Here is a 15,648-nt window from a genome sequence, read left to right on the forward strand (position 1 = left end):
GCATCAAACACCCTTGAGAGGATAGGGGTGGTGTCAAACAGTGCTCTGTGCATGTTCAATATGCAAAAGAGCTTCTCAGGTGATTTCTTCACCTTAGCAACTTTTGAGGCAAGACTGAGGAGGAGACGAATGGGTTCCTTGGATGCTTCTGAAATATGATTCTGCTTGAATTGTATCGCGTCAAGAACCCTAATAGTAAACAACAGCACCCGAGGCTATCTATAGATGGACATCCATTGCTTCTCTTGAAAATTCTCGCAATCCAATCTGAGAACTGATTCGATACCCATCTCGACACATTTGGCGTGAAATGCCTGGTGCAATTCTTGTGATTGGTCAGCCACATTCGGGTGGCTAACTGTTTCCCCCTGGAAAGCACTGAGCGACTTGTGATCAAGGACAACACTGAACCTTGTGTCATGCAATATGGGGTCTATGTTTTCTAGAGAAAGATTGTCTAGCAGCGCAACATCAAATCTGCTGGCTGTGCTACATGAATCCCTGAAGAATGAAGACAAGGTATCACCGGTGTTGCTGCTGCTACCTCAGATGCACATTAGGGAGCTTCTGAAAGAAGGTAAGTCGTATGTTCCAATTGCATACACATTGTCATACTCCTGCCTGTTTGTGCATACAAAATTATGTGTTTGAGATATTGCGATGCCATTTTGAACTGTTTGGGTGCATTTGAAGTTCTCCAAACATAGATATACTACATTAAGGTAAAAGAACTAAAATTGCAGTAAAATGTAACAGCCCAATCAAATTAAGAAAAACTACCGCTGTTGTTGTTACTGGATAAAACAAAGAAGAAAGTATAATCAGATGGTGCATGGTTCACTCATGGTACAGGAATCTAGCAGATTAGTTTGATGGGGTTTGGAGGTAGTGAAAGGGATTAACACAAAAACTCTTCCTTGCACCACACGTAATCAGCATAAGGAAAAGTGAAACTAATTTAGCTGCTACATAGCAACTGTCACCATGTCATTCTTGCAGAGTTGCAGGTGGCATGTATGAGGCCTCTAAGGAAGGAAAAATTAAATCTAGTAAACATCACAATCCCTTAAAGGGCGATAGGCCATGCCAAGATATATTTTGGAATGACCTTGCTATGACAGAAAGTGTTCCAGTTTCTTTCTTTGGTTACATTCTTGTAGCCTGCACTTATGGTATTACAACACGTCAATTTATATAATACTATAACCTTAGAAATACACTGTAAGTCTATAGCAAACTCAAACTGGTACCTTTTTTTTTTTCAAATAGATTAGCTTTTCTACTCATGTGTCAGACAGGAAGCATTGGGGTTCTCGTTTATGTAAAACACTTTAATTAAACATTGCTGATTCAACAGGAGAAATTTATTAATTACCTGCTAGAAATGAGATTTCCATTGTGTAGATAGAAAATGCTGCATGATGGATCTGCTTGTTTCTCCAACCTTTCTAGTATTTTTCTCTCTGAACCGTATATGCTGCATCATACATTTCAATTCAAGATGAGCGTCAACAGAGCAAGAAACTGGAACTACATTCAAGAACAGGAACAATTCAAGTGGAGTAGTTGGCATTGGCAATATACCTATCTATTGCAGAACTCAAGATGAGCGTGGTAATCTGATGTTGTACAATGAGATCCAAAAGTGCAGCTGCAACATCGTCACTCTCAACTATGAGCTTCTCTGCTCGAACCTAGAAGAAGTCTGGAATGTGAATATCTGCCCGTGTAAACACCATGAAGGTCCCATCAATCTGGATTGGTGTGATAATTATTAACCTTTTTATGTGCACAGATCCTCACATGCAACTCGGATGACGTCAAAATATGCTCCCTGCGGCCTCTTCTATATGCACTAATAAGAAAATCATAGCTGGGCTGCACTACGCTTGCTGAGAGAAACAGTGAAAGAAGTCTCACATGCCAGCCTTTTGATCAAGAAAACCAGTAAGGGGTAACGAAAAATGACAGGGCGAGCTTGATGATTGTATTTGCACTTTTGCAGTTGTAACCCAGATGCAGAGAGAAGACATTACTTATAGAGCATCGGGATGTCGAAGGATGGCCGGAAGATGTGGACGAGAACCAAGGTCTTGTGTGGTGGGACATTCCGCAGAGCCCAACCGAGAGAGGTGTAACAATGGAATTCACTGCCGCCTATCACCAGGTAAATCTTGTCATCTGCCGCCGCCGCTTGCATTAAGGGATGCTGGATCTTGGTTGGTGGCAACTTGCCCCTTCTGCCCGCGCCCTCCTCCGAGTACAAGCAACCGTGGTTGCTCTGTTTATCGAAGTAGCTGCCATTTTCTCTTGGAATTTAACCGCTCGCCGACGCTGATCTTGATGACACATACACGGGCCTAGACTGGGGCTGAGGCAAAGCTGCTTCTTCTGGGATGGTCCATACGACCGTACACCACCCTGGATAATTCCAAGCTCTATGTGAGTATTGCTGAAATTCTGGTCGTAAGTTGCTGACTGACAAAACCATTCAGAGCCGATGCACAGAGAATAACGGAGCAGAATTTTTTTTTAAACAAACCAGGCAGAAGAGGTGCCAATTATATTAAAAAATTGAAAAATCCAGATTGAACAATACAACAAACCAGAAAAACAACAGACGCAAGCAACTCAAAAACCACCCCAAACTCCACAACTCAACCTCATCATCGGCCTCACGGAGCAGAAATGAAGCCTACATTTTGTTAAAGGAGGGGGATAGAACATTTTGTTATGCCTTTATGCAATACAGAATAAAAGACCATCCATGTGATAAAAAAATGCATAGCTTAAAAACTGGCAAGCCTAGCGACAACATGGCAAACCAAAACGTGCTAACAAAAGTACAAAACAATCAGCTACGTGCAAAAACTATGCAACGTCCTTGGTTTCGATTCTGGCACCGTGGCACGCAACTGCTTGGGAACCATCGAGCAGATGTATATCCTTGTTATCTTGTTGCTTGCAGCGGCAGGTAGCGAGGAAAGGAAGGTCACACGCTGCTCCTCGGGATCGTAGTAGCAGTAGGCATTGGATGCTACTCCAGGATCTCTCCTAGGAGGCCTCGACATTCTCTATGCATGTAACAAGCAGCTGAATATTCTTTTCTCCTTCCAGAAGTGTATGTCACGACCTTATCGTTTAATCCGTATATTCTCCTAGCGGGGGAGGGTGCTTTATCTAGATGGAACATATGGTCTGTATAAATATTTGAATTATCGCGATAACAATGCACGTGTTAAGGAAACAACATCCATGGGCACAGCTTCTTAGTCACAACACCGTCGGGATTTGTTCATCCTTTGTACACTCTTACTGTACAGAGATAGAATTGGGAAACACCACACCCTTACACAGAAAAAAAAAGGAGGGTAGTGACCAAAGGACTAGGGTTCCATTCTTAAGATCTTTTTTTCCCGAAATGGTCTTCGGATCTTGTTGAAAGCAAGAATGTGATACTTGTTCACCCTTCAAACAGTTCACTGACACTGACTTCGCTCTTCAAATCCCTAGCGAAGCCGGCCATCGAAGACTGTTTCAGCACTTCCAAATACGCCTTATAGGCTCGATTAATATGCTCCGAGATGTTATCACGGAGCTTGGACCGAAGAATTGGACACGGTACCCTCCAGTTCATCTGAGAGTTGCAGGTTTCCTTGACAGCAGAAACAAATCTCTGGAAATGGCGTGTGTTTGTGTGGATGATACCAAGGAGGCTGGGCCGAATCCTTTTATGAGGGGGACTTGCTATCGTCAAGTAAGACGTGACCCGTTCCCATGTCGAGGACATGTAATCCCTCATGTACATGTCAAAGTCATCCCTGCGCTGCCTAAGCCACTCAGATCCGACGATCAGCTGTATATCCGAATGCTCGACCTCCTGGATTATGAAATTGGCATTGTTCATCAAGAATAAACAACGGAGTCCTTCAGAAGCATATAACCTAGATTTTTGTTCAATAACATTATTCAGGTCACCAATAAGCCCACATACCAGATGACCTGTCAAGCTTATTCCCTTAAACAACAACAGATCGTTGTTCCCCTTAGAGAAAAACAGATCGCTGCTTTGACCATAGTCCAAAATGGTATCAAGTGAGCCAGCATGATTTATCAGCAATCTGATGTATTTCATGACGTACCCGGTTATCAGTAAGATGCCTCCGTCCTGTGCTACTTTCTGTGAGCTATAGTTCTGGATCAACACTTTAAACTCTCTAAGTATTCCCCTTGCAGAATCATTCAGTACTGTATGGACACTGTCGACCCTACTGACAAAATCTGCAGGGAACAGTTTCTTGAGAGAGGGAGTTGAATCAACAATTGCTCTGCACATGTATAATGTACAGAATAGCTTCTCGGGTGACTTCCTCACCTCAGTAACAGCTAACGCGACATCGAGAAATCGATTTATAAGTTCCTTTGCAGATATTAAAATCTCGCCCGGTGTGAGTCCATTGCATTTTAAGCTGTCCTGCTTAAAGAGTTCCAGTACTGTGTTGAGAACCCTGACAATATGCTCAAATGCTGCAGGCCAGGCCTTGATAGTTTTCCAGTATTCCTCCCCGCAATTCTCGGAGTCTGCTCCGAGCACCGAATCAATGCCGCCAATAAACTGACACCGACTTGTTATCTCTGAATACTTGGATTGAAACGCCTGATGCAATTCATGTGAGTATTCCACCAAATTCAGGTGGCCGGTTAGCTCCCTGAAAGTATTAATTGATTCATGACCAAGAATAACAATGAGCTTGCTATCACCAAATATGGAGCTAGCAATCTCAAGAGAAGGGTCGTCCAATTGTGAAGGGTCCAAGCTATCAGGTGTGCTCCTTGAATCCCATAAGATGGAAGATGGTGTGCTACGTGAATCCCATATGTAAGGAGACGGGCTGCTGTTGCTGCTGCACGAGGAGAGGAGGCGACTGCTTATGTACGAAGGTGTTCCTTTTGTTTCAAAATCGAAGACACTGCCATCCTGTCGACTGCACAATACAAGGTGTTTTGTGAGATAAATCTCCTTGACTGTTCATCACACTAATTTGCAGCTATTCTGAGGTCTTGTTGAAATGAGTTACTTCAAATTTACTCATCAGTACCTAACAGAAATGAGCCTGCCTTTATGCATAAATAAGATGTTGCAGGACGAGTCCGCCCCTCTCTGCAAAGCTGCTGCTAGGTTTCTCTTCGACCTATTTACCCTGTGGCAGAAGATGCAGGTTCCTCACTAAATAACCACGAGAAGTAGAAAAGGCCTCGGTAGCTATTAAAAATACACACCAACTTTTGCCAATACCAATGATGATCAGTGTGGTGATCTTATGTTCGGCAATGAGTCCCAGAAGCCCAGCTGACACATTGTCATTCTCAATCATCAGTGTCTCTGCTTGAATCTAGAAGAAATTTATGCCACTATTAAATATTTAATTCATAGCTCACCAGAGCATGCCATCTAAAAAGAACTGATTCTTGATTCATCACTCACCTCTGCTCTAGTACAGATTTCCTTGTAGCCCTTTAAGGCTAGGAGAGCCTGATCCCTCTGTTCATCCCTATAACCCTTGACAATATTATCTTTCAATATGCTTGCATGTACTGTGCCACCCACTGAAACAAATTACGGTAAATGATATCATAACAGGAAATGTATCATCATGTAACTTCTCTACTAGTCATACAGAGAGAACCAAGAAAAAAAATCTGTGTCATTTATATGTTTCTACAAGGAGAGTTTCTTACTGGTCGGGACTGGGATCATCATTGCTGGGCGGTGGATATGGACAAGGACTATTTTTCTATGCGGCGGAACAAGTTGCAAAGCCTGTTGCAGTTTGTGACCATCCTCCATGGACAACACCAGGTGTACCTTCTCTTCTTCCCCACTTGCTTCTGGTTCTAAAACTGCCTGCAACAGCTGCATCGTCCTGTGCTCCGTAGCCGCTACCATATCTCCAGGATAGATTCTGTTTTTCATCATTAAAAGAGCTGCTGATGATATGTTTATATTAGAGGCTGGCCTTTTCTCCTTGTTCCACTTCACTATTTTCGATGTTACATTCTTGTTCACTAGGGAATGATACAATGATGAAGGTGATGAAGTCTCTTTCAGGGTAGTAAGAACCAGAAGGTAGCTCCAATGTCCAGCTAGGAGAGCTACCAAAACAAACAAGGCAACAAATATGCGCTAATTATACTATCTTGAAAATAACAAAGCTTGGCAAACATGTGGAGATAACACTCCCCAATACATTAGCAAATGGAAATCTGAGTTTGTACCTTCTGTAATTGGAAAAAGGAAAATATTGTTATTATTTTAACTCTCATGTCCCTATCCTCCAATCTTGCTGCCTTCAGTTCTAGGCTTCAGTCTTTCTGGCCAAAACATGTAGATCATCTCAATCGAAAATACTAAGGCCAGAAAACTAGAACCTTATCCTCCACTCAAAAAGTATTGTTAGTGAAAAGTACAAAACCATTATAAATTGGGCATATTCCATAACAATTCTGATAGGTCCATTTGTTACATGATCTATCTAAATAATCTGCAGTTATTAGCTGTCAACAGTAAGAAAGTTTGACCAGACATATTATAAAATGGTATATGAAGGGAAGGAAGTATGCGTTTCCATATATGAATACATCCTTTAGCAAAAGTATTCCTTTAATTAAGCTGAAGCTGGTACAAACAGTTGATCATTTACTGGGACAAAAATTGCAAGGACAAAAAAGGAGGCTCAGCATCTGAAGGCCCTACTAGCACTGCTTTCTTCATTTGTTTTCTCCTTTTGCGCCGAGACAAATATTTCAGCCTTCAAATAATTCGTTGATTTTACTCTTCAACCCCAGCTTAAAATCTGCAGCGGTACCCCTGCCAGATTGCTTCAGACTTTCCAGGTGTGCATGGTAGACTGGAGTAACAAACTCCAGAATTTTTACACGAAGCTCTTCACGAAGAACTGGACAGGGTACCTTCCAGCACATCTGAGTGTTACAAGTTTCATTGAAAGACCAAGCAAAATTCTGCAGGGGAGTTGGACTGGCATACAGGAAACTTAGGACATTTGCCCTAAGCCTTTTACGGGGTGATGTGCTTTTTGTAGTCTCCAAATTCAACGTAACTGGTCCCCATGCTGCAGATAGGTAGCCCTTCATGTATTCTTTGATCCGGTATTGGCGTTTTCCAATCCACCTGGATCCTACAATTAACTGTACGTCTGATTGCTTGATTTCCTGCAGCATGAAATGTGTGTTGTTCATCAAAAACAAGCACTGAAGTTCTTTAGAAGACAGTAACATGGATTGTTTCTCAAGCACTGTATCCAGGTCATCAATGAGCCCAAATACTAATCGGCCTGTTGAGTTCGTTCCCTTAACTGTCAGCAGATCATCCCAGTGACCATGTCCTAGAATGGTATCAAGTGAACTCCTATGCTTTACTAGCAACCTGATGTATCTCATGAGATACCCAGTGAGTGACGTGATACCACCTCCATCCTGCACTGCTATTCGTGAGCTGTAAGTTTGAATCAAGATTTTAGCCTCTTCAACTATTTCCCTTGCAGAGTCCTTCAGTTTAGCAAGAAGCCCCTCAGCATCTCTACTGGTAGATTCTGTATGGAATACATTCCTGAGAGTGGGGGTGGCATCCACGAGTGATGTGTACATGTTCAATATGCAGAAGAGCTTCTCGGGTGACTTCCTGATCTCAAGGGCACAGGCAGATGAAGCAACAGTGAACAGACAAGTCAAAGGTTTTCTTGCTGCTTCTAAAAGATCTCCATGTATAAATCCATCACATGCAGGACGCTTCTGCTTGAGTTGCATGTGCAATGTGTTGATAATACTGACAATATACTCCAACACTGCAGGCCAGCTCCTCATGTATTTCCAGTGTGTTTTCCACAAATTTTGGCAATCTACTCCAAGAACAGAGTCAAAGCCACCAACGAACTCACACCTTGTGAAGATGTCACAGTATTTGGAATGAAATTCCTTGTACAGCTCCCTTGAGTTCTCAGCAGAAATTTGCCGGCTAATTAGTTCCTTGAAAGAGCCAAGTGACTCGAGACCAATTATGGCGTTGAACCTGTTGTCGCTGAATATGTGCGTAGGATTGATATCGAGAGAAGGATCATCCAACTGTTCTGCATCAAAGGTGTTGGCCGTGCTACGAGAGTTGAAGAATGAAGAGGATTTACTGGTGGCAGTGTTGCTGCTGCCTGAAAAGTGGCAGCCTCCCGAAGAAGATATCCCATTTTTTCTGGCTGTGCAGACATTAATGTGCTGATGCCTGTTAAATAGAAACTGTGTAAGAGAGATAGTGATGGCTCTTTACAGAAAAGATCAAGATTTTTTCTTCAAATAGATGCTAAAACAAGCTACTAAGATTGCCTCATGAGAACAATTGGCCAAAAACTAATTCTATGCTTGTATGGTAGCATAACAAAATCTTTTGCCTTGGCGAAAAAGGAAAGGCATAGTTGATCTTGTATCTACACATCAAGATAAGTGGGCATATGCAACTTCATTTATGTGATTTCTACACGTCATACTTTCAGGTTTTACATGTCAACGTGGGTCTTTCTTTAATAATATGTCAGAACTAAGTGGTTGTTGAAAAGAAGCTATGTGCAAAAAAAACAGGAAACTTGCCTGCTTGAAATGAGACTCCCTTCATGGAGATACAGAATGTTGCATGAAGTATCAGCTTGTTTTTCCAAAGCGATTGCTGTATTGGTCTTCCAGTCATGTCTTTTGTATCAAGGATGGGAGGTCACATAAACAAATCAAAGGATCAAATGACTGGGGTGAAGTTCCATATTACTCACTAGCAAATCGAAGAATCAAACAACTGGGGTGAAGTTCCATATTACTCACTCGCATGTTGCAGATGTTTCTTGTAGTAGTAAGTTGAACATACCTGTTTTTGGCTCCCATGACGAGTGTGGTAATCTTATACTTGTTGATGAGCTCCAAAAGTGCAGGAGCAACCTCATGTTTGTCAATTATCCGTATCTTTGCTTGGACCTAAATGACACAGATGAAATCAATGAGCTTTTTGCACAAAAAAGAAACATTGAAGACATCCTGATTCAGTGTTCACCTTGCAATTTTGCAAGCACTTCTTTAAGGAGTTCTTAATCCTGTTCCTCTCATTTTTCCAGTACTTGTGAACAAGATCATCCCTTACCTTACTTGCAACCATTGCAGCTCCCAGTACCACTGAAAATAAATGGCTATAGAATTTAAGAGGTAAAGCATATCCAGTAAAAATAATGTTAGGCTCAAGCGAAGTGACCCATCCATGAACGGCTACTTGTGCTTCATGAAAGAATAAGGGACACAAATATACATGCAATCTGATAAGATTAGATTAAATAAACAAACGGTGAGGTTCTTACCATGCGGGATCGTTGTGGCTGGCTTGTAGATGTGGAGAAGAACTAATGGTTTCTGTGGTGGGATGAAGTCTTTAGCCCATAGCAGAGAAAACTCGCACTGCTTCTCATCATCCCCCACTGCCAGGTACACCTTCTCCCTGGCAGGTAGTGATACAGTTGCCTCATGCATCAGATGAGATGTCCTCTGTTTCCTCTAATGCATTAACATACAATATCCTTGCAGTAGTGAGCTCACATGTGCTTCCTCTCCATAAATAGCCTTCACTCTCTTGTTCGTGTTCCCCAATGCCTTTCTCAATGGCAGATTCTTGTGACAATGGAATGATTCTGTAAGGATGGAGTGCAGACGAAGTTTGTGTCAGGTTACTGGGAAACAAAGGATAGCTCCAAAACTCAATGGGACAAAAACTCACCAACCTCCAAAGAGTTCCCAAGCAAAGACAAAGTTTGCTCCTCAGAGTATCATGTAGGTTTATTGGTACAATATTTCATCCTTGTCACAGCGGACCAAAAATCATGTTAATGTATCGAACAGTAATGGATACGTTCAGGCCCTGAAAGGAAGGTACTTATCCAAGAATGCACACAATAAGAAAATAAGAACTCAAAGGTAGCAGTGATTTCTGCAAAATGACATGTAATTGGGGGGAAACAAAAAAGAACTGCAAGAAAATACTCCCCTCCAATCTAGGTTGCCCATGAATCTCTTGCGTGTGTACATAAGTAATAGCTAAAAGAATAAGCGAACTGCAGCATTATGCCCGAGTGCTGAGGTAGCGACAGACTCGTGCTATCACTACATACGTACACTGTTAACGAAGCTGACCTTGGCATCTTGTGTCAGGCACATAACCGCTTACGTGTGACAATAATACCTTCAGTTCACAGTGCTGGGGATCCGTTGAAGCATGCTGACATCCTTCACATGCTCTGTGTCTTCTATCTCTTCAGTATGTGTCATCTGAGCTTCAGGTTCCAGGTATAAAGCCTTAGAGACCAGGCAACACGATTTCATTTTCTCAAACTTCATATTTCAGATGCTCTAGATCCCGTTGAGTTTAATCATTTAAGGAACATTACATGTAGTATATGCATATAGCATGATTTGGCCATTTGTCCCAACTAACCTAAGGGTTGGCCTGTAGTCAATTCTACATATAAACTGGTAGCTCATGAATATATTCTCTATTGATTGAATATAATTCATGTAAATGATAAATAATAATATTAATTTTAAACATTTACATACAACACAGAGGACATATCATGTACCCCTATTAAAATCATTGTTAATTTGGCAAGGTATACAGTAATCCGTCCCCATCTCTCGCAAGGACTATGATCTGCTCATTCTTCAAACACCTCAATTAGAAGATATACTGCAGCTGCCTGGAGTATACCTTCCTAAATGTCTGCATGTTCTGGATTAACTGTAACGCTGAAGCAAAGCGACCTTAAGAAAAGTGACGTAACAGATGAACAGATGAAGACAGAGATATTTTGGTTTCCCTCGTTCCTCACTTGAATGATGCAGTGGATATCACATCCTCCTTGAGCTGGCAGATGATGCATTGAAGCGAGGTGGGGTGAACATATCAAGGGAACTTGTCCATGTCCTGAAACTTCTTCATGATTGTTTCCTAATGAAGCTTTGAAGTGAAATCTCCAGACGTCAGATTTAAGGCACTGCAATTATGTTTGCTGACAACCTATTTCAACTGTGTAGAGGATCCTAAGCATCAGCTTCATGTCCAAAATCCAAATCTTTTTTCCGCCATCTTACTTCCATTTAGCAAGACAGGTACCTAAAAGAGGTACACTGAAGCTCAGTTACAAGAAATATAAGGTTCAGAAACTAGATCTTTATTAACAATGCTATAAATGATAAAAATATAAGCTCAGTTAATGATGGGCATAAATGATAAAAACCATGATTAGAGATTTGAAGCACTATGCTAACATTGCAAGACACCACATTACCAAAAGGGAGAGAATAACTATGGCTAAATGAGTCCAGCCACGTAAAAACCTATTTAAATACACAAGATAACGAATGCTAAACATAAAAGCAGCACTCATTAAGATTAGTTAGGCTTGATTTGAGAAAGAATTGGAGCCTTTGTTGTGATAGAGCATGCTACACAATCGAATGAGCCAATTGATCTATTATTCTAATCATCTAATGCAGCAAACCAGGCCATAACTACTGTACAGCTGTCAGAACATGCCCTCAAGCTAAAATAAGATAAACTCATGTTAACAGTTGCACAATAATACTAAAATCATCCCGCACTAGAACTACAAAAGGCAATCCGACATTATAGTATAAGAGCATACCACAAAAAAAGGGAAGGTATCACTTTAGTATATTGTGATTTGAGACAAAGGTAATCTCTCCCACTCTGGACCTTGTTTCTCATGGAGCCACTGAGTCAAGACTGGATGGCACCCAATCAAATGAAGAAATTCCAGGGACAATGGCATGTTGTTTGGTAGTGATTGAAGCCCTGGGCAGTGCGAGATGCTCAGTTTGTTAAGAGATTCCATTCCCTTCAGCTCAGCTGGTAAGGACGCTGTTGTAACTCTTATGCACCTCTCAATGATCAAACTTTTTAGGTCAACAAAGCTTTCCAGGTTAGCCAAGGAGGAAAGCATCTGGCAATCCTGAAAGCACAAAGCCTGGAGTGTTTTAAAATGCCTTGAACCTACTGGCAAGAGTAAAGATGTGATATTCTGGCAGTCAACTATGTCTAACGAGGCAAGACCATTTAAGTACTCCAAACACAAACTCAGCTGTTCACCATCCATGTTGCACTGGGATAGTCGCAGTTTTCTTAGTGATGCTAGTAACTGAAATCCTTCAGCAAGCTCCAAACCCCAACAACCTCTTATGTTTAGAACCTCAGTAGCTTCAAGGTGTTTCTGATGTAAGAACCCTTCGCACAATATGCTTGCAGGAGAAATTTCTAAAACGAATTTGCCTGATTTAGATGAACCATAAGGGGTCATTTTGAGATTAGAAATCTTTCGAGTTCTTTCTACTGTCACACTTTTTGTTGTCGGAGGAAGCAAGGGCACTTTGATCAATTTTGGACAGTTTAAAATCTTCAATTTTTTCAGGGAAGGAAAAAATGAGTCACTGATTCCTCCAATCCAACTAACTAAGCTTGGCATGTCATCAAATTCAAGCTCCTTCAGTGATGGGAATGTCACATTGCCACCACCATAGAATTCAATTCCAATTTCAGTAACAGAGCACATCTCCTTAAGGTGCAACACCCTCAGAAATGGGAGCTGTCCGAGTGGAGGAAGTAGTTTCCACCTTCTGCAGTTTGTCAGACACAAGGACTTTAGCTGGGGCAGAATTTTCACCTCCGAAATGTTCACATCCAACCAGCTTGGTGATGATTCCCCATTGTACCTTTTGATATGAAGCTCTTCCAGGTTTTCGTTAGGTCCTAAGCATTGTAATACTTTGGCATCCATGCTGGTCCTGGGACCAAAAGTTGAACCTGCGGAGCTCCACTCAAGTTTCAGAATTTTAAGAAATCGCTTATCGCACAGTTGCGCGTTGCAAGCTTCTTCCTTGCATGTAACATTTTCCAGATTCTTAATGTGAAGTAGACCATGAAGGTCTTTCATATCCTTCAACTCCTCTAAGGTATGCCCAATTTCTGTTTTGACATGGAATTCAACAGACCCTTGAAGCTTAACAAGACTACCAATACCTCTTATCATTGCAATGTACTTCAAATCTACGCCAAGATGCCGCAAGCTGACCAACCGGTGCATACCCCCAGGAAATCTATCGAGCTGACACTTCTTTGGAATATCAAGAGTCTGGAGATGCAGTAATATGCTCACAGATTCAGATAGCGTCTTGATAGTATCAGGAAGTGCTATGTAGCGCAGATGAATTAGGCAACCGATTGCTTTAGGTAGCTCTGACATAAGGCATCCTGTGAGATCTAAAGTGCGTACATTCTTTACCTCAGCAAGAAAATCATCTGGGATAGTACTTGAGGTCATTGGTGAATCTTTGTATACAATTAATGTCCGTAATCTTCTCAAGTCACATTGCTTCTTGAGGTGCGGTAGGAAGTTGCTTAAAACAGATACATGTCTAACAGTCGAGGGTATGCTTTTATACGTGTCACTTTCAATCCTAGCACAATCGGAGTGGGAAACCATTTGTGCCAAATCATGAATCAGGTCATGCATGACATAGTGCGTTCTGTTTCCCTGCCTAAGAGTATGAAAGAATGATCTTGCCAACAGTTGTTTGAAATACTGTATGCCTAAATCCTCCATATTCCCATTTTTCATCTGAACGAAACCCTGTGATATCCACATTCTGACCAATTTCTTTCGCTCAAACTTCCAATTCTTTGGAAATATGCTGCAATACGCAAAGCAATACTGCAAGTGCTGAGGGAGATGATAATAACTTGACAAAAGCGTCGAGACAATGTCATCATGGATTTCTGTCTCCAAGATATTATTCCAATATCTTGCATTTCGAGTATTACTGAGCATCCCACCAATAATTCTGGCAGCAAGAGGGGATCCCTTAAGATTCAATGCAATTTTCCTCCCAATCTCCTGCAAATGCGGGTGCTCATGACTATCCTTACTACCTAGTGCACACTTCTTGAGAAGCAACCAATGGTCTTCCAGTCCCAACCCGCCCAACATCATTGGAATCCTCACACCTAGCATGTCAGCAACCATCTTCATCCGTGTCGTCACGATGATCCTGCTCTCTTGCTTCCCATGCTGCAGGGGAGCTAGTAGCTTCTTCCACCTCTCCCCGTTCTCCCACGTGCCCATCTCCTTGTCATCCCAAACATCATCCAAGATAAGCAAGAACCTCCTCCCTGCAACAGAAGAAGCCAGCAAATTTTGCAACCTATCAAAATTCAAAATCCCATCATAGTCCACCTTCCAATCAGTAGCGGCCTGCAGTATCTCCCTAGTAAGCCTCACATCATCCACATGACTCGAGGCACACACCCACATCCGGGGATAAAAGTGCTCTTGAATGACCGCATGATTAAACACCATCTGAGCCAGTTTCGTCTTGCCAATCCCACCATCTCCAACAATGGCAACAACCGGGACACTGTGGTTGCCGAGTCGAGAAGAACCACTGCAACCAACTAAAGTTTCGACCAGAACGGCTAGCTCACGTTGGCGGCCGAAGAATGCATCGTCAGCCGGCATGATGGAGCTAGAGTTCCTGGCGAGCCGATTCCCGCGCTGCGGAGAGTCGGCCCCATCGAGCCCGACGAGGGATGCGATTGGGGCGTAGTCCGCGCAGGCGGTGGCGAGCTTGTCGAGAACGGAGGGCAACCGTTTGAAGGGGTGGTCGGAGCATACTGATGCCAGGTGGCTGCAGACCGAGCCGGGGGTGTCGAGGATGCCGCAGAAATCGGCGCTGGGTCCGGGGAGGGCATCCGCAAGGCTTCTATAGCGGATTTCGTCGATGATGTCGTCGGCGTCGTCCGCGGCGTCCTTGAGGCGGTTGAGCCAGGCGAGGAGGGTGGGGTGGGACGTGCGGCGCCGGGCGCGCTCCACGGCGGAGGCGAACGCGCGGAGGCAGAGGAGGTAGTCCTGTAGGCGCTCGAGGTCGGCGGAGGCGGACCCCGAGGGGAGGTAGCGGAAGAGGTCGTCGGCGCAGGAGCGGATCCGGTCGCTCAGGCAGTCGAGAAACGGCGACACCAGCCACCCCGCCGCGGCCGTGGCCAAGGACGAGCACGCCATGGGAGTCTCCGGGGCTCGACGGGGAGCTCGAGGCGGGCGAGGCGGCGCGATCCGCTGGCTGGTTGGAGTGGAGTGGGAGGCGGAGGGGGAGGCGCCATCGCCGCGTCGGGAAAGGTAAATCGCGAGGCCGGGGCGTTGGAAACTTCGAACATTTTTGTCGTCTTGTTCGACGGGGGAGGAGATTTACAGGGACATTCTTTTTGGATAACTTTTGAGCTGGGGTGTTTGGATTTTAGTTCGGATATGTCACGTCGAATATTCGGAGGCTAATTAAGAGGATTAAATATAAACTAATTATAAAACTAATTACATAGACGGAGATTAATTCACGAGACGAATCTATTAAGTCTAATTAATCCATCATTAGCATATATTTACTGTAGCATCACATGGTCAAATCATGGAGTAATTAGGTTTAATAGATTCGTCTCGCAAATTAGCCTCCATCTGTGCAATTGATTTTGTAATTAATTTATGTTTAATA

The 15,648-nt window shown here is 42.9% G+C and overlaps 3 protein-coding genes across 4 annotated transcripts; all 3 read right to left on the minus strand.

Moving 5' to 3' along the window:
* Positions 1–212: 212 nt before the first annotated feature.
* On the minus strand, positions 213–8,604 carry LOC111257188 (exocyst complex component EXO70B1-like). 2 transcript variants are annotated; one of them, XM_022826273.1, is made up of 2 exons: positions 1,585–8,604; positions 213–1,477 (listed from the first exon to the last, which is right to left on the minus strand). In XM_022826273.1, exon 1 carries the CDS (start codon positions 7,879–7,881, stop codon positions 6,805–6,807), a length of 1,077 nt encoding a protein of 358 aa, XP_022682008.1. In that variant the 5' UTR covers positions 7,882–8,604; the 3' UTR covers positions 213–1,477; positions 1,585–6,804. The 2 variants fall into 2 exon arrangements, with proteins under 2 accessions (XP_022682008.1, XP_022682007.1); XM_022826272.1 differs by having other exon boundaries at positions 213–621; positions 1,376–8,604.
* LOC111257189 (U-box domain-containing protein 36-like) lies at positions 8,601–9,717 on the minus strand. Its single transcript, XM_022826274.1, has 4 exons — positions 9,402–9,717; positions 9,104–9,222; positions 8,921–9,027; positions 8,601–8,751 (listed from the first exon to the last, which is right to left on the minus strand). Exons 1-4 carry the CDS (start codon positions 9,568–9,570, stop codon positions 8,625–8,627), a joined length of 522 nt encoding a protein of 173 aa, XP_022682009.1. The 5' UTR covers positions 9,571–9,717; the 3' UTR covers positions 8,601–8,624.
* Positions 9,718–10,574: 857 nt separating this feature from the next.
* LOC101770185 (disease resistance protein RGA2) lies at positions 10,575–15,345 on the minus strand. The gene is made up of 2 exons (XM_004971032.3): positions 11,739–15,345; positions 10,575–11,206 (listed from the first exon to the last, which is right to left on the minus strand). Exon 1 carries the CDS (start codon positions 15,162–15,164, stop codon positions 11,763–11,765), a length of 3,402 nt encoding a protein of 1,133 aa, XP_004971089.1. The 5' UTR covers positions 15,165–15,345; the 3' UTR covers positions 10,575–11,206; positions 11,739–11,762.
* Positions 15,346–15,648: the final 303 nt, after the last annotated feature.

This window comes from Setaria italica, chromosome V (genome assembly GCF_000263155.2).
Source record: "Setaria italica strain Yugu1 chromosome V, Setaria_italica_v2.0, whole genome shotgun sequence".
In the NCBI taxonomy this organism is placed as follows: domain Eukaryota; kingdom Viridiplantae; phylum Streptophyta; class Magnoliopsida; order Poales; family Poaceae; genus Setaria; species Setaria italica.

Bases quoted from the DNA above. Each gene is read 5' to 3' on its own strand.
- LOC111257188 (XM_022826273.1), bottom strand. From the start codon at position 7,881: ATGAGGAGCTGGCCTGCAGTGTTGGAGTATATTGTCAGTATTATCAAC.
- LOC111257189 (XM_022826274.1), bottom strand. From the start codon at position 9,570: ATGCATGAGGCAACTGTATCACTACCTGCCAGGGAGAAGGTGTACCTG. The intron at 9,223-9,401 runs GTAAGAACCTCA...ATTTATTTTCAG, and splicing joins AGCCACAACGATCCCGCATG to TGGTACTGGGAGCTGCAATG. The intron at 8,752-8,920 runs GTATGTTCAACT...TTGATACAAAAG, and splicing joins GTCATGGGAGCCAAAAACAG to ACATGACTGGAAGACCAATA.
- LOC101770185 (XM_004971032.3), bottom strand. From the start codon at position 15,164: ATGGCGTGCTCGTCCTTGGCCACGGCCGCGGCGGGGTGGCTGGTGTCG.